This window comes from Protopterus annectens, chromosome 10.part0 (genome assembly GCF_019279795.1).
Source record: "Protopterus annectens isolate FY-2018-M chromosome 10.part0, PAN1.0, whole genome shotgun sequence".
Lineage (NCBI taxonomy): Eukaryota > Metazoa > Chordata > Ceratodontiformes > Protopteridae > Protopterus > Protopterus annectens.
This window is the reverse complement of record NC_056744.1, coordinates 994932370-994951049: the sequence shown is the minus strand read 5'-3', so window position 1 is coordinate 994951049 and position 18680 is coordinate 994932370. Positions and strand designations below refer to the sequence as shown.

The window sequence follows — 18680 nt, the reverse complement described above, 5'->3', positions numbered from 1 at the left end:
AACTGAGAATTCTAAATTGGAGAAGTGTGTCAGAAAAGTGAACCAAAGTAAATGCAGCTGTATCAACTGTGTATTCACTTTCTGAATCAAATGATATTTCAGTGCAGGAACCAAAGATAAAATAAAAAAATAAGTGTCACTAAAAACATATTCATATCCACACCCGGCCATTATAGCTACCAGTATCTCTTTCATGGTAAAGATTTGTGCACCAATAAATTCAGTTCAGTATGAGCATATAAAAAAAAAAAAACAGTAATCTTCAAAAGAAACTACCCTCTAAAAAAATGATATTAACTCAGCACAACTTCAGCAAACGCTCATCCTTCCTGTATCACATCCAAGAAATATCTTTGCGACAGAATACAGAACATCCGTGGAATGAAAATGTCCTTGCTGTCATCTGGAAGGGAAAAAAACTCCTACAGTAACCTACATGGTCAACTGTCTAACAGCAATATGCCAGCATCTTTCACTCATGTTAGAATGGCAGCAGAGACTAGAAGATATGATGAAAAGTATTGTCACTAAACTAAAACTTCAAGATGAGATGAGTCCTGTCACTAAACTCTAAACTCTAAAGCTTCTTGCTCCAAACAATGAGCAATGCAATGAAGATATGCATTCTATGAGTCCGTCAGCAGTTAAAGCTGAAGAAGATTTTAAAGCACACAGAGCAAAGGGATTCAATTTGCAGCATATTAAGCACAAGGCACAAAGTTCTAAATTTTCTTGCAGGTTCTTACTGCTAGGTTTGCAAAGACACAGGTCACGGTGCCATCTTTGCTACTTTTGGGAGGCGGGGGGGGGGGTCAGAAGCATTTCAGTGGTGTTGTGTCAGATTACGGATGGGCAGTGGACGCTATATGAGCCAGCTACTGGTCTGGGGGTGGGGATGTTTTCTGGAGAAACAACATTTGCACTGTAGTTAGTGAATAAAGAACAAAAGAACACACCATCTCTAAATGTCTTTGCTTTTTCAGTAAAAATATGGAATATCCTGCTGGAATAAGCTACCCAAGTACAGGAAATCTGCAGGTCAAACTCAGTATTTCATGAGTTCCTGCAGGTATACAGCAGCAGCAAAGCAGTTTACACCTGTAGCAACTTTTAACATACCTCTCAGCTGTACAGATTTTCACAGAATGTCCAGATTTTGACCTCATATTTTTGGCCCATTTTTCATAAAATTGTGGTTTTCTGGCAAATTATTGGTAAATCGTTAAAGACTGAAGTTCAAAATTAATGACAGACATTTGAGTTTCAGAATTCAAATCCTTCAGGAAATTCATGCTAATGCAAAACCTGTTATTCTATTAACTTTCTAAGTTTGTAAGAGAAGTATTTAAAAATTGTCCCTATTTTTCGGCCTTTGTCTTACTTTAATTTATGGTTTTGTCCAGGTTTCTTGCTCTGAGGTTGAGAGGTATGACTTTGTGTTTTTAATAGAAAAAAATTTCGCGAGAGGGGATGGATAATGAAGAAGATTGCAGTTTTTTGCACTTGTGTATGCATGATCATAGGACTAGACTACCAGTCATGATTGTACATCAGTAACTATTCACAACAGCAACAGAAAACGTTTTAATGTTCATGTGATAGTGACCATCAGTGATGGGGCCACCCTAGTGTAGAGTCCTATACTGGTGCTGAGAGAGTGTTGTGTTGTATCAGTCTCTGACTGGCAGTCATTGCATGCAAATCTTTTAATGTGAAATAAGTAGTGCAGATGTAAAAGTTGAACAAATATTACAACAGATTATGTGTTACTTCACAACCTAGAGCTGTACAGAGGATGCCTTCATTCTAGTCTTCATTTTGTATTTGTACCAGATTTTCATGTCTTATGTCTCTTAATTTGCACACATCCTGAGAATACTCCTGCTTATTCTTACACACTATATGTTTATAGCATGGATAGGCATACCCTTTGATTCAGAAAAGTGCTTACCACTCACATGAATTGCCCTGTGCAGGTTAGTCAATTAGTCCAACAATGTGAAAATGAGATTCAAAGACAGGTATGGCCTCAGTAAGAAAGACTGTGTCGGCTAATTCCACTGTCTCTAAAGTGCACAATAACACCTAGGGTCTTTTATGCCCAAGACTTTGGTAACCTCACTCAAAGTTGCTGAAACAAAATTTATTAGCAAATCCTTTGTTGCTTCTAATCATCACTGGCAACAGGGCTGCAGTCAGTATAGTGAATATATAGACTGTTACTTTAAAAGATGAAGTATTCAATTTAGACAAGTTGATGCAGCTAGTAGCATTTGTGTAGACTAAACCAAGCAACTGGTCACTTTTCAGGCTGCATAGTAGTAGGCACTCTGAAGCAATTGATTCACAACTGCAGGTTTTGTTCTGCAGTCACAGCAAATTATTTTTTTGTCTGTCCCAACACTGCCTGTTTGAAGTAAACAAGAGTCAGTGATGGGGACTGTTAATGAAACTGTTATGTTTTCTTCTATTTTCCATTTTTTTTTGTTTTTTTTTTTTGTTTGAGACTTAAGAATATGCTAATCACCATTTGCCCCAGTATATGGAAACAGCAGGGTTAAAATGCGCGTAAGTAGGGATGTTCTTCGTGTTTCACTGTTGCAGTCATCACATTTGGGTTATCTGCTTGCAGTTGCCCTCATTTGGCCTGATTATCAAAGTCTTGGGTCCTGCATCAGTTGCTGTCGCATCTTCCATGATGTCAGGTCGTCAGGGGTATAAAGCATGCAGCCGATGCCATTACATCAGTCTTTCTTGCCATGTGGTGCCCGAAGCAGAAGCAGTTCGCAAGTGCCAGTCGGCTGACTCCTGAAATTTTCGTTTTCAAGTTTCAGATCTGAAGTCTTCTACTAAGCTAAGTACCCCATTGGGGAACCTTTTTCTTGCTCTAAACCAATGTCAGTAAAAGTTAACAATTGTATTTCTTGTGTAAAGCAAATACCTCATAAAGATTTTCATTTGTACTGCATGCCTTGCTTAGGCCCAGACCACGACGTACCTCGCTGTCGGTTTTGTGCTTTATTCAAACCTCGAACTGTTCGTCGTCGGTTTATTTACGCTTCTAAATATTTTGGTATTCTGTTCAATTATCCAGAAATGACTTTGGTAAGCCACCCGATTACTGACATTCCAAAAAAACGCAAAGATAAAGACAGAGACAGACCGCATAGGTCCAAAGCTGCCGACGATACTTCTCCTAAGCTAGTCGCCAGTTCGCCAGTACTCAGTGAGGTGCTTTCGCACCCCTGATACCCGCTACTTCAAATTCGCAGGCCTCTACTGAGACCCATTCGGTGTCCGGTATGCCGCAAGATGCTTCTTCGACTGTGGAACCTGTGGATGTCTCTACCTTGGATGGGTCCGGAGCCACTGTGCAAGCACTGGCTTCTGAGGGTGTATTCAGGTGTACTGACTTGCATATTAAACCGACACCATCTTCTTCTTCAAGGCCTAAAACTCGATCCATGCCTAGAAAACCAACGCCCAGACTGCATGGTCAGGCCCCTATGCCTAAAAAACAAACGATAAGAATGGCTGAAGACCTTATTACTCTAATCAGGGGAGTCACTCTCCCCCTCTAAGAGACCTAGGACTGGTTTTCCTTCTGATTCTTCTGATCAGGACTCTGAAATTTCTGTTTCCTCTGATGACCAGGATTTACCCTTATCTACCTATGAGGATTCTGATGTAGAGAACTCCATTCCCTCTGCTTCCCCTCCAGAGGATTTCTCTTTTGGTGAAACCTTGCATACTCATGGGGAGCATTTACGCTGGGAAAACCAGGATTATTCTGACTCCAAAAAGAGGCTTAGGGATTTCTTACTCCTGCCCCAACACAGGCCTTTAGCTATCCTTCCTGTACTGGACATTGTTGATGATGCCTTCTCAGAATCTAGCCTGGCCCCTGACTCTTTACCTCCTGCTCCCAGAGAATTTGGTAGGTATTACAGGGTTCCTGACTCTCACAAGTTCCTCTTTAAAAATCCTACTGCAGATCCTGAGACCATTTCACAGGGACCCAAGGGCATTAAGGCTACTACTGCCAAAAATCCTACCCCCTCTGGTAGAGATTCCAGGGCCTTGGACAGATGGGGTAAGAAGGTATACACTTCTGCAACTGTGGCCATTAGTGCCTTAAACTGCCATTTTCATATGTTAAAGTATCAGCAGCATATTATTGGATTAATTAAACAGAAAATGATGTTGATTCCTGACTGTGCTGAAAATAGATTTACAGGATTTAATGCAGTCTGCTGAACAAGTTGGAAAACATACTTTGCAATGTGGTTTTGATTCATTAGAGGCATCTTGCAGGGATGCGGTCACTGGGTCTGTACTTAGAAGGCATGCGTGGCTTTTAAGGAGCAATCTTTACCAGATCATGTTAAAGCTAAATTGCTGGATGCTCCCTTAAACCAAGACCACCTGTTTGGCAACAAAGCAGAAGAAGTACTTAAAAACATGGAGGAAAAAGCTAAATCTTTGCAAACTGTTAAAGATTTCCTGCAAGTACAGCCTCCCAGATTTAGTAGGCCTTGGGCCTCTAAGATTTGGTCCTTTCCTGCCTCTTCCAGGCCTTCTCAATCCAAACCCAGAACTAGCAGAACACCCAGGCTGTAGTCCCAAGGTACTCACAGGACTAAGCAGTGGGGGGCTCCCACTTCCAAAGCAGGGAGTAGTAAGACTCCCCACTATGGTAAACTGTCTCAATGACTTAACTTTAAACCTTCCAAGCCCTGCACAACTGACTGTTTCTTTTGGGGGAAAGATTGCCCTGCAGGCAAAAAATTGGGAACTCATTACCTAGAACAAATGGGTTTTAAATATAGTTTCCCAAGGATACAAATTCCACTTCCACTCCTTACCAACCCCAAACGGTTGGCCAGATCTACCCCCAAATCAGTGGGCAGAGACTCAAAAGCAAGTTCTCTTTTAAGCATCAGGGCTATTCAACCTTTCCCAGAAGAAGAATGGGGACAAGGTTTCTATTCAAGACTTTTTCTGGTAACCAGAAAAGACCATTCTTGGCGTCCTATCCTGGACCTATCTATCCTAAACACGTTTTTGATAATCCCAAAATTCAAGATGCTAACTCTTCATCAGCTGCTTCTTATGCTAGGCAAGGATGCCTGCTTGGCAACATTGGATTTAAAGGAAGCCTACCTGCACATCCCAATAAGGAAATCTTGCAGAAGATACCTACGCTTCAAAGCAGGCTACATGCACTATCATTTTTCTGCACTGCGCTTTGGCTTATCTACTGTGCACAGAGTATTCACCAAGTGCCTAGCTCCAGTCATTGCATTTTGCAGGCAAAGAAATATTCAAATATACCCATACCTGGACGATTGTCTAATTCAGGCAGAAAGCCAGGACATACTATTAAATCATCTGGCATTTGTAAAGAAATTGCTAACATATCTGGGGTACACTATAAACAAAAAGAAATCACATCTTGTACCCTGCCAACAAATTATATTCCTGGGAGCAAGTTTGAATACAACTTCCCAGATGGCCTACCTCACGCCAAAGAAACAAGTTTATTTGACAGCCTACTTCAAACTGCTGGCAACAAAGCCCCAGCTATCTGCAAGGAAAATACTGCAAGCCCTGGGGTTCATGGCCTCCTGCATTCTGCTAATTCCATATGCAGAATTGCATATTAGGAAACTACAATGGTATCTAAAAAGCCTATGGTGTCAACTTTCTCAGGATCTAGAATCAATGATTCCTATCATACCTTATCTACAGAGAGAGTTCCTTTGGTGGGCAGAGGCCTGCCACCAAAACAAGGGACTGCCATTCACTCTACCCCCTGCCGCCCAATCCCTAACAACAGACGCATCAGACTATGCATGGGGGGCTCACTTGGCAGGGAAGTGCATTCACGGCAAATGGAACCCAACTCAAATGCACCTGCATATCAATCAAAAAGAAATGTTAGCTGTACAGAATGCTCTGACAGCCTTCAAGGACCACATTCTTCCAGGACAATTATTGGTAAAGACGGACAACACCACTGTTATGTGGTACATAAACAAGCAGGGAGGAACCCACTCATACCTTCTCTGCAGACTAGCCATGGCTCTGTGGAACACAGCCTTGATTTACCAAATGCACCTACAGGCTCAGCTCCTGCCAAGAAAGCTAAATACACTGGCAGATGACCTAAGCAGGAATCTCGTGGTCCCACACGAGTGGAAACTGAAACCAAAGATATTCAACATGTTGAGAAACAAATGGGGGAGCCCAGAGATATACCTGCTTGCCTCCCATCAGAACTACCAATTGGACAAACTCTGCACAAGGACTCCCCACAAACAAGCTTGGAAAGTGGATGCCCTGTCCCTCACCCGGAAAAACCTATCAGTTTATGCCTTTCCCCCTCTGCCTCTCCTCTCTAAGGTACTACTAAAGATCAACCAGGACAAACCAAGGACAGTACTGATTGCATCAGACTGGCCACGCCAACACTGGTACCCCCTCTTGCGCAGTGTGTCACTGCTGGCACCATGGCACCTGCCTAAGACCCCTGCCCTGCTGTCCTGGCAGGAGGGCCAGATTCTGCATCCACAGCTTCAAACCCTGAACCTGGCAGCCTGGCTAATTACCTGATCTCTCCGTTATCCTGCAGTAAGCAAGTGATGGATGTCATTCTGGTGGCAAGGAGGCCTAGTACTAGAAAATCCTATGCTGAAAAATGGAAAAGATTCTATTCCTGGAACCAAACTCAGGAGATGGCCACAGCAGCGCCCAATTTACCTCAGATTCTTCAATACTTAACTGAGATGCTTCACAAGGGCCTTTCCTTTTCCTCCATCAAAATTCACGCCTCAGCCATTTCAGCTCATTACAATACAGAACCATCCCTGTTCTGTCATCCACTGCTGAAGCAGTTCCTCAGAGGGGCCAAAAACTTAAGGCCACCCAGGAGAGCTCCTGCTCCAGCCTGGGGCCTTAACTTTGTATTGGAAAAGCTCACTGTACCTCCCTTTGAGCCAGCTGCAAATGCAGAGTTGAAATTCCTTTCTTGGAAAACAGCCTTCCTTCTAGCCATCACTTCGGCAAGAAGGGTGTTTGAATTACAGGCCCTCATGGCAGTGGAGCTTTTCATCATCTTTCATGCGGACAGGGTGTCCCTCAGGACCAATCCTTCCTTCATGCCCAAGGTGGTATCCAGTTTGGCCCTTAATCAGTCCATTCATTTGCCAACCTCCTTTTCTAATCCACAGAACAAAGGGGAACAAATACTGCACTCCTTGGATGTGCACAGACAACTTAGATTTTACTTGGACAGGACTAAACTTCTCAGGAAATCTGAACAGCTGCTGGTTGCATTTGCTGCAGGGGCAGAGGGGAAGGCCATTTCAAAACAAACCATTTCTAAGTGGATGGGCCACTGCATTCATTTCTGCTATAAGCACCATGGAAAACCTACCACGCAGGGGATAAGACCACATTCAACCAGGGCTGCATCTACCTCTACAGCCTTTCTCAGAGGTGCCCCTACTAGGGACATCCTAGAAGCTGCTACCTGGAGTTCTGTACTTACCTTCACCAAGCATTACTACTTGCCAATTTTTTTTCTAAATCCAGAGCTGGCTTTGCAACTGCAGTCTTGCAGGACCTTATAGCTGGTCCTAATGCTATCTAATTACCTCCTCCCATCCTTAGCTTTGGGAATCTACCCAAATGTGATGACTGCAACAGTGAAACATGAAGAACATAGTACACTTGTGTACACTTACCATAAATGTAGATGTTCAAGTATATTCACTGTTGCAGTCCTGGTTACCCTCCCTCCAGCCCTCTGACTTATATTGACTATACCTGTATTCTTGTTTACTATGCTTAAAGTTTTTGGTGTATTTGTTTTTTTGTTGGAGATGTAACCTTGTATATAATTGCTTCCCATTATGGGGGCACCTGACATCTGGGGCAAGAAAAACCGATGTAATGGCGTCGGCTGCATGCTTTTTACCCCTGACGACCTGACGTCATGGAAGATGAGACAGCAACAGATGCAGGACCCAAGACTTTGATAATCAGGCCGACTGAGGGCCACTGCAAGCAGATAACCCAAATGTGATGACTGCAACAGTGAATACACTCGAACATCTACATTTATGGTAAGTGTACACAACTGTACTTTTTCTGCAGGTCAAACTGATTTAGGTGATAATTCATTAAGTCATAGAGATTTGGGATGGTGCAGGGACTGCTGAACACTGTGGTCTTTTTTTTCTTTTTATTTTTCACTGTATTAATGCACAATTGTGTATCAGTAATGTGTACAAAAAAATGTTATGATGCTAGCTGAATGATGGGGCAGACAGCATTAACAAAGGGTACCTCAGCTAGTACAGGACCCATAGCAGCTGCTTAGGGAGCCTTGTGCTAGACCCAACAATGAGTCTCCATTTAAGCAACATTTTAGGAGCACTTTGTGCTATCTGCCATGGCAGTGTGGTAGAGGGGGCCTGCATTCTGGAAGTTGGTGTGTACTGCCACTAATCCTGCCCATCTGTCTCCTGGTAGATGCATCTTTTTGCAAATTCATTTGGGTTAGGACCAACAGACTGACTTTTGAAAAGTTTCTGCATTAACTTTTTCAGAATCAGAGAGAGGTTTAGTCACCACTAATTACCCAGCATCTGTACTGAGCTTAAGCAGAACCACTGTAACCATTGTCCTGTCACCTAATACTGTACCTACTTGAACAACAAATCTGCCAGTAGCTTGACAAGTTCAAACCACCTTGTTTATTTATATTGAAGACACTAATGTCATTGGGATTTGTTGTGTACCACAGTTTCTTCCATTCTTTCACCACTCACTGATAATCATTTTGCACGCAGCTGTACATGTCACATAACCATGCTTTTGTGGAACGTGAAGCAAAGAATTACTTGAAAACATATTTTAATCCATGGCTTCAGAGTAGCTTCTCTATCCTAATCTTCCATCAAGGCTGTATTAAAGGGCATCCTTTATATCTGTTTGTCTGACTTACCTGTGAGGATGTTTTCTTATATATTCAGTTATAAATTTTTTCACTTGTTTTCTTTTTTTTCTTTTGGCCTTGATTCTTACATTCTGTGTTCCTTTTGATTAAAAACTCTGTTAATATGGGCTTATTCGTACCTTAACTTTTTATACAAATATGGATGTAGTTTTATTCTTATATATATATATATATCACTGTCGGTATGGCTCCTTCAGGTTCAGTTCTTCCATATTCCTTTTGCTAGGTTATCCTGCCAGCCTGCAGGTGTTAAAGTCAGGCCACCTCTCCCTCCCCCACACACGTTCATTAGGTTGTACTTTTATTTCCCCCCCCCCTCACTATTTTGAATTACCCTATTTGTGTCCCACAAATTCATAGATTACCTCACTATTTAGCTCACAGCATCATGGGGTAAACTGTTCTTTAAGTCTGCAGTCTTCGCCGTGAATGTTGTTGTCTTCTTGCACCTCACATATCCCGTTAGCATTGAATTAATTAATTGCTAGCCTATGGCTTCTAATTCTTTCTCTTTATTCTCTCTCTCTCCTCATCCTCATTTCTAATATTATTTCTTCTTCTTTAACTTTTATCCACTATGTCTCATAATTCATTTCTTTTCTTTCTAAACTTTCAAAATGATGTTATATGGTGTTGCAAATCTGCAAAATTCATCTGTGCTAAACCTTATAACAAACATTAATTGCTCCAGGGATGAAATATTACTGAAAATGCTACCAATATTCTAAAGTTACAAAAGTTTTTTAAATACTGTCAAATTATTTTTGTGCCAAAAACTTTCTCTGGAAAATGCTGTAAATGTAATTTCTGTCTTTGGTTTGTGGCTCAGGCCATGACTGAAAAGGGTTGTTTTTAGGAATCTACCCATCCTATTAACAAATGATAAATAATAAATAACCCGGCATTATTGTCAAATCATGTGATCTTGTTCCCAAATAACTTTTTTCCTGAAAACAAATTATGTTTATCTAGGTCCTATGCTTTCATGCAGAATTCAGTTTATATAGTAGCTAGGGTCAGCACCTGTCCCACTTTGCAAGGGACAAGCCCCTCTTTGGGCAGTAGTGTCCTGCAAATAAAACTGAAAAAATGGCAAATGTCCTGAGATTTTAGGACAAAATTATTTTGTATATTTTGTATATTTTATGTAATAGTTGCATAAAACAGTTATTCTGTATCTGAAACACATAAATGTTATAAGAAACAGAATAAGCAACTAAAGTGCTACAACAATAAGCTTTTATTTAGGCAAAAAAGTGAAGTTCTGTCCTTTGTACTGGCCATGGGTATGTTTCACCCTGCAAAATCTGACGTTTGTTCCAAAAATGTCCCACTTCGGACATTTGAAAAGGTGGCAACCCTATTAGTAGCTCACAGGTTAAAATGTGAAAGTCATCTGCAGGCGCTGTTGCATTAGTAAGCAGATATTGATGTAGCTGCCATACTGTAGAAATGGTGACTGTGTTGTGAGTATCAGTGGATATAGCCATGCGTCATACCAGGATATGAAAGTATATTACTCGTTAGGCCAAAACAGGGGAAAAATATCCGAGAGTCATCTTTTTCTTTTTTATTTTTCAGTCTTGGTGTACCCCACAGTCATACCTCACAACTGTCCAGATTTTTGCCTCATATTGTTGGTCTGTTCCTCATAAAAGTTGTGGTTTTCTGGCAAATCACTGAAGATTGAGGTGACTAAATAATGACATACATTTGACTTTCACACTTCATATCCTTCAGAAAATGCATGCAAATAGAATTTATTATATTTATTTATTTAACATTTGTTTACTGGGTAAGTCCGATTGGACACAAGTCCTTTTTCAGCAGAAGCCCCGGGAGAAAAGCTCCAGGTAATGGAAAATGTAAATATTTACATATACAGGAAAAGTAGCAATATGCACGTAATTACAGACCAGTACTCATGTAAACTTGTACATATGTAAGAAAAAAATAGCAAAATGCACACAATTACAGAGCAGTGTTAAAGTAAGAGCTCTCATAAGTATATACAACATATGCATATAGTACACATTTATGTGCAGTAATTACAGTCAGATAATGTATATAGTAATTGCAAATTACTAGGTGAGGGAGGTATATACCTAATTTGTAAATTAAGGGAGTTTACATTCAGTTCTAATAACACAGGAAACAAAGCAGGAAAATGTTTTGTATGAGCGCTGATGTTTATCCAGGGGTATTGCATGGGAGTAGCCAGTATTTAAATAGGTGTGCTTTCAGTTTTTTTTTTTTTTTTTTAAGTGGAATAGGTTAGTAACGGTAGTTATATCAGAAGAGAGTTTATTCCAGTTTTTGGCGATATAGTTACAGTAGTGAAAGTCACCTGCAGCATTGTTGACTTTAACTGTTTTCAATAGAGTTTTATTTCTTGAACGTAGAGTACGGTTACTAGTTTAACGAGTAGGAGATTTTGGAGGGAAGGGGTCTTCTGTGGGTGGTTTAGCATTTTCTGGGCTGTGGTGAGTTGGTTGTAGAGTAGAAGCTGGGGAAGTTCTAACCAGTTACATTTCTTGAGAGCTATGCAGTGGTGTGACCTAAATGGAGAGTCTGTGGCACACCTGGCAGTTTTGTTATAACAAGTTTCTAGTTTAGCTAAGTCTGATTTCTTTAGGTTGATGAGAATTGGTGAGGCATAAGGAAGAGTTGAAATGAGATATGTTTGAGCAATAGTTGCTTTTATATTATTAGTGAGATATTGTTTGTTTTTGTATAGGGTGCTCAGCTTTTTGTGCACTTTTTTATTGTTTGTGCACTATCATGTTATTTTACCAACTTTCTAATTTTTATAAGAGCAATATTTACAGTCTGTCCCTGTTTTGGGGCCCTTGCCACTCCACTGTTTTAGGCTTTGTCCAAATTTCTTGCGCTAAGAGGTTGAGGGGCATGTCCACAGTACATCTGGCTTTCCCCAGCTAGTTTACTTGTTGGTGTGCTTAGAAGTCACTGCATTCAGGCATATAGCAAAAGTGGTAGCGAGAGGCACCCCTAGTAACTACTGCCCCAGCCTCTTGTGGTATATCGTTTACCAGCTGTCTATGACTAACAATCGCTAGTAACGCTTCAGTTATTCCAGACTTTTCTTTTGTCGATAGCAATACTTTGTGAGCAAAAATGTCCAAGAAGAAGCTGATAGCATATGAACTATATACTAAATGTACTAAAAATGTTTTCTCTTTTTTCAGACTACCAGTTGCGAACAAACTAAGATCTCATTCCAGACAGAAAAAACAAGTACCTCAGGTGGCTTTTCTGTTGCTTAATTTCAACACTTCACCAACAAATGAAGTTACCATCAAGATGAAGAGGTGGAAGTAATCTGAACTCTTACCAGCAGGAACTGCACTTCCCATCCACATTTCTCATCAGGAAAACTCATGGAGTTGCATTTCCTCCATGCTTTTCACTGAGTTGGGATCTGTCTTTGTGTTGAAATGACTTTATATAAGTGACTTGTATTAGGTATGGTTTGCGTTGAACATTTCTGGTTGGGGTGGGTTGAATGTACAGGTCATCTGTAATTCAGTGAACTGCAGAATGAGGGGATAAAAGCCTTCATAAATGAGACACTGTTAGTGCCTGAATCTTCAAATTTGATAATGGTGATTGTGACTGTGTGTATTTCAGAGAGATACCAGTAATAATTTTCACTGCAAAGGTTTGCATTCTTCCTACTGCAGCAATCAAGCAGATAACTGGCAGCTATCCAGTTTCCTGTTCAAAATATGCACTAAAATGATACCATTCCTGATACTGATTAGTACAATCAATATGCATGTGTGTATGTATGATATTTGCCTATTGGTTTTCTGCCTATAAACAGGTATTCAAGGGTGTGGTTTAATGGGGTGATTCCTAAACCCACGATAGTCTGATTACTGTACACATTACTTCTTGGGACCCAAGATTATAGGAGTTAGCCTTATAGTAACCTCTTTTTCTATTGCCTTTGCTCTCCTTAAATTAAGAGGGTAGAGAGCTGTGACAGCCCTGTATCGGTAAAACAGATGTCTGCAATGCACAAATGGTATATAAATAAAAACATTAGCAAACATACACTGCTCAGTTACATTCCACATACAAATTTATATGTGGTAAAAATTGAAGTGCTTCTTAAGTCATTCTAAACATGAACTGGGAACCAGTCTTATTTAAAAGTTATGCAGAGCAGAACTAAACCGTTTTGTTTCCCTTGTCGTGTCTTGGCAGCTGCAAAAATTTTTCAGTTTAGAACTTGTGCCTTCTTTAAAGATGGGTATTGCACACTGACTTTACCAGGATTATTATGTCAGTCGCTTGAATTCACTAAGTTGATGAAAGCAGGGCTTAAATTGTTAAGTTTGGTTTTATTGATGATTACTATCAATAGTTTAAATGGTTCCTTCCATCCCCACCCCCTCATGCACACACTTCCTTTGCCTTTTGCACTCTTGGGTGAACCATGACCTGTAATCTGTGTACTGTGTAAGAAGGTTGGGTAACTTAAATTAACAAGTCGTCATGACTGATCTCTGGATACCCAGGCTAGGCTCTTAGCTTATTTCTGTAATGTTGAGTAGCCCTTTTTAAATACATCTGCTACCATGTTGTATATGTAGTCCATAATAAGTTTGGTGAACTTCTTTGGAGGATGGAAATAAAACTCAGTGCAGGTACAGAAGTATATATGAAAGCTGACTTTGTATGCAGCTGTTATAATGTCTTGTCAGTGCCATCTTCGACAGCTGCCAAAGTTGCAGCAGTGTGTATAGTGTGAGCACTGTTCTGTCAGTCTTATGGTGATGCAAGGCTACCTGGTGAACACCAGAACCAGGTACGGAGTGTGAAATCAAAGCTCTATTCATTTATGTCCCACTTGGTCAAAACAGGCCTTGGGTGATGTATGTGTGTTGGGGCGGGTGGGGAGCAAGCTCCCTCACATCGTCTTTACTTAAAATAACCAATTCTAAGATCATACAACTTTGGGGCAGGTTTATGTATTTTTGATAAAAAGGGACATTGACAAAGTGGGGTTTGGTAAAACAACCAGTGACTGCCAGAACCATATTTAGCATCTAGTGAAATAACAGAATCTTCCAGAATTATCGGAGGATCTGACATCCAGAATCATTCTCTCTGGGTCTGTGATTTGAAGATATACTTCCTCTCTGGGTTTGACTGTTTTTCCCCTAATACATCTCTGTTTTGGGGACATATGCAGCATCAGATGAGAAATCTCATGGTGTTATACACTTCAATTGAATACCATATGTAATCAGTAAGACCTTTAGTTGTTTTCTGACACATACACAGGCTGGATCTTGATATGGCATTCATTATGGAAAAGTTACCGCATTCACCTCCTAACATAGGTAAACAGTAAGTGTTCATAGGGTCACCAGCCATATCAAGAGCTGAGATGTGTGCTTGCATTTTTTGTATTTCTTTTGGATAGGAGCACATCTGCTGCAATTATGATGCAGGAAACAGAAGATTTTGCTCTGCTTCTTTACTCAGAGGATAGTGATGGTTATGACTGACCAACATTAGAGCAGTGAGGGGACTGTTTGTCGAACTCTAGGCCTATAATTGACCACTATAAAAAGGTGAAGGAAGCAGATGTTAGACATCTAGCACCATTCTGTCTAGTTAACTCCATCTTTGAGATGGCCATTCGATTCCAGGATGTTGCATCCTTATCCTTGGCTTGCTAAACTTGAAGTTCACGTGCATTTTTTGTTTCACAGATTGTGAGGCGTTCATGAGAAGTGAATTCCAAGCATTGTTATTTTCTTTTTCTTTTCCTTTTTTGTTTTACTTGTTAAATGGGTAAGCCCACTGGACAGAATTGTTCCATGTCATAGGTGATCGTAAACCTTCTGAGGTATAAACATTGCCCACCCACTGGTTATGTAGCCAGGCATGCTCATAACTAGTCTACTGCATAAGAGTGGTGTCTTGATTCCCAAAACTGGAGTTCAGTGGTTGCACTCTGGACTGAATACTCTTCAACTCAGCCTGTCTCTCACCTGTCCTTGTTCACTTCTCACTAGTGGATCGAGTGCTGGAAAAAAGCTTTAAGCCCCATACAAGTCTGGAGTGAAAAAGGAGATTATTCACGACTTTGTCTTCTGTTCCAACCATGCATCTCAGTGCAGCTTTTAAGGTGAAAAGGTTCAAGGATATGTCTGTGTAAAAAAGCATGGCTGAAGCTTTATTCTCTTGAGTAAGAGATAAATAGATATATACCAACTCCATGGTCACCCAAGAGCTGGGAAAAGTGACAACCCACTGAAATGCACCTTAGTCCTGCACTACAATACATGCAGATTAGCTTTCAAAAATCCACAGCTAATAAATCCCAAAAGGCTGCTAACAAACTGCACTCAGTATACTAAAGGACAATCCAAAACATCTGTAATCAGAATGTGTTCTGTCTGGCTGCAATACGTGTAGCCCTGCTTTGAGACTGGTAGAAACTGTCAACTACTCTAGGGTTTGTTCACAAGGGTCGAATTCAAAAGTGCACACTGGCATGGCAGCAGTGTCACTCTATAGTCTACTGTACTATGTGCACCCCCAGGATGGCAAGACTCCATAAAAATGTAGCCCTCACCAGGCCAAGAGGGTCCAGGAGGGATAAGTCCCGGCAAACCTATTGTGTCCATAACCAGATGACTAAGGAGATAATTTCTTTGGGCTTCTCTTCAAGAAGACAATAACTGATACTGGTGGTTGTGGAACTGAGTGGTGATGATGACAAATCAGTCCTCTGAGATGAAAACAGACAAGTCTACCACTAGTTTATGAAGTCCCCAAGAGACTGCAACTGGGGGGAACTTAAGCCAAGAGTGGTATCGATGTTCATCATGTTTCACTGCTGCAGTCATTGCACTTGGGTTATCCTGCCGTCAGGCGGTCCCGCAGTCGGCCAGAGTTCCAAAGTCTTGGTCCAGCGTTGGTTGCTGTCGCTTCTTCCCTGATGTCAGTGCACCAGGGGTATATAAGATGCAGCTGATGCCATTTTCTTCAGTCTTTCTTGCTGCGCAGTGCCCGAAGCAAAAGCAGTTTGCAAGTGCCGGTCGGCCGACTCCTGAGATTTTCGAATTCGAATTTCAGAACCGAAGTCTTCAATAAAGCTAAGTACCCCATTGGGGAAACTTTTTCTTGCCTCAGACCGATGTCAGTAAAAGTTAATAATTGCATTTCTTGTGGGAAGCAAATACCTCATAAGGATTTTCATTCTTACTGTACTCCATGCCTAGGCCCAGATCACGACGTCACTAGTTGTCGGTTTTGTGCTAAGTTTAACAAGCGCACTATTAAACGTCGGTTTGATTTTGCTCGCCATTATTTTGGCCGAAGGTTCAATTATACCATGCCGTCGTAACAACCGATGACCGGAATACACAAAAAATGCAAAGACAAAGATAAGGACAGGCATCCGAGGTCCAAAACCGACAATGAAGACTCTTCTAGGCCAGTCGCCGGTTTGCAGTGAGGTGCTTTCGCAGCCCCTGACACCCGCTACCTCACTGCCACAGGCTGCCTCCGACTCCCACATGGAGATTCCTAGGCCTCTGGAAACTCAAGGTATTGGGCTTATGGAAATTAACCCCTCAGATGGGTCCGGAGCCACTGAGCAGGCATCGGCTTCTGAGGGTGTTTTCAGACCTTCACAGCTTACCATCAAAACAACAACCAAGTCTAAAACTCCATTAAAGACAAAGAAATAAGTACAGCATTCACCTGGACAGGCCTCCATGCCTAAAAAACAGATGCTCAAAATGGCCGAAGACCTAATTACTCTGATCAGGGGTTCCCATCCCCCTCCTGATAAAAGGCCTAGGCAGGATACAGACTATGATTCCTCTGACCAGGTTTCCATTTCTTCTGATTCTTCTTCAGACCAGGGATACTCTTTACCCCCCTATGAGGACTCTGATGCTGAAGAATCAATCCCTTCAGACTCTCCTCCTGAGGATTACTCTTTTGGGGAAGCTTTACATACCATGAGTGAGCATTTCCATTGGGAGAGCCAGGATTACTCAGAATCCAAGAAAAGGCTCAGAGATTTTCTTTTATTGCCTCAGCACAGGCCCCTTGCTATTCCGCCTGTGTTAGATATTGTGCATGATGTGTTCTCTGAATCCAGTTTAACCCCTGATTCTTTGCCCCCAGCACCAGTCAAGCCAGATAGGTAATACAGAGTCCCTGACTCTCACAGATTTCTTTATAAAAACCCTGCTGCTAACCCAGAAACTATTTCCCAGGGTCCCAAAGGGGTAAAGGCTTCCACTGCTAAAAATCCAGTTCCCTCTGACAGGGATTCCAGAGCATTGGATAGATGGGGGAAGAAAGTTTACACTTCTGCAACTTTAGCAGTAAGGGCTTTAAATTGCCATTTCCACATGCTTAAATACCAACAATATTTAATGTCTCTGTTAAAACAGAAAATGCTTACAAGCTCAGAAGGTCCTGACTATAAGGAAATGCAGGATTTATTGTATGCAGCTGAACAAGTGGGAAAACATACTTTACAATGTGGTTTTGATTCTTTAGAGGCTTCTTGTAGAGCCGCAGTTACAGGATCTGTGATTCGAAGGCATGCTTGGTTAAAAGAACAAGGTTTACCTGAGCATGTTAAGGCAAAATTATTGGATGCTCCTTTACAGCATGATATCTTGTTTGGTGTTAAGGCAGAAGAGGTATTAAAGAAAATGGAGGATAAGGCAAAATCTATGCAAACAGTGAAGGATTTCTTACAGGTACAGCCACCTCGATTTAGCAGAAATTGGCCTTCTAAAAATTGGTCCTTTCCAGTGTCAGACAGACTACAAAGAGGCAGATACAGATGCCCAAGAGGCAGATCTCAGCCCCAAGGCTCTTATAGACCATGACAGTGGGATGCTTCAACCCCAAAAAGAGGAGAAGACAAGTCACAACCTTATAGGAAACAGTCCCAATGACTTCCCCTTTCCAATGCCAAGCACTTACCTTTAGGCTGCTCCCTTAGGGGGAAAACTAGCACTTTTTTCATAGAATTGGCATATAATCACCCAAGACAAATGGGTTCTGAATACTGTGTCTCAAGGTTACAGGTTCCACTTTCACACTCTACCATGGCCAAAAGGAATGCCAGACCTGCCGCAAAATCAATGGGCAGAGGCACAAAAACAAATGACAGCCCTCATGGACATGAGAGCTATTCAAAAAGTGCCACAACAGGAACAAGGACAAGGATTTTACTCAAGACTTTTCTTGGACCCCAGAAAGGACAAAGCCTGGAGACCCATACTGGACCTATCTACTCTAAATACTTACCTGGATGTTCCGAAATTCAAAATGTTGACACTACAGCAACTTCTTCCCATGCTGGGCAAGAAGGCTTGGCTTGTTACTTTGGAGCTCAAAGAGGCATACCTGCATGTCCCAATCAGACAAAATTGCAGAAGATACGTCAGATTCATAGCTGGCACAATGCATTACCAATTCTCTGCACTGCCCTTTGGCTTATCTACTGTGCCCTGGGTCTTCACAAAATGCCTGACACCAGTAATTGCATTTTGCAGACAAAAAGGAATTCAAATATATCCCTGCTTGGAATGTCTTATTCAAGCAGAGAGCAAGGACATTCTTCTAAAGCATCTGGTGT

At 41.4% G+C, this 18680-nt stretch overlaps 1 protein-coding gene across 1 annotated transcript in view; it reads left to right on the top strand.

The window, feature by feature from the left end:
* Positions 1-15951, top strand: part of LOC122813440 (AP-1 complex subunit mu-2-like) — a 1149616-nt gene extending 1133665 nt beyond the window's left edge. The window contains exon 12 of the mRNA XM_044085755.1: positions 12232-15951. Coding sequence (XP_043941690.1) covers positions 12232-12254 — 23 coding nt within the window. The 3' untranslated portion in view covers positions 12255-15951. The remainder of the gene's footprint in view (positions 1-12231) is intronic.
* The last annotated feature ends 2729 nt before the right edge of the window (positions 15952-18680 follow it).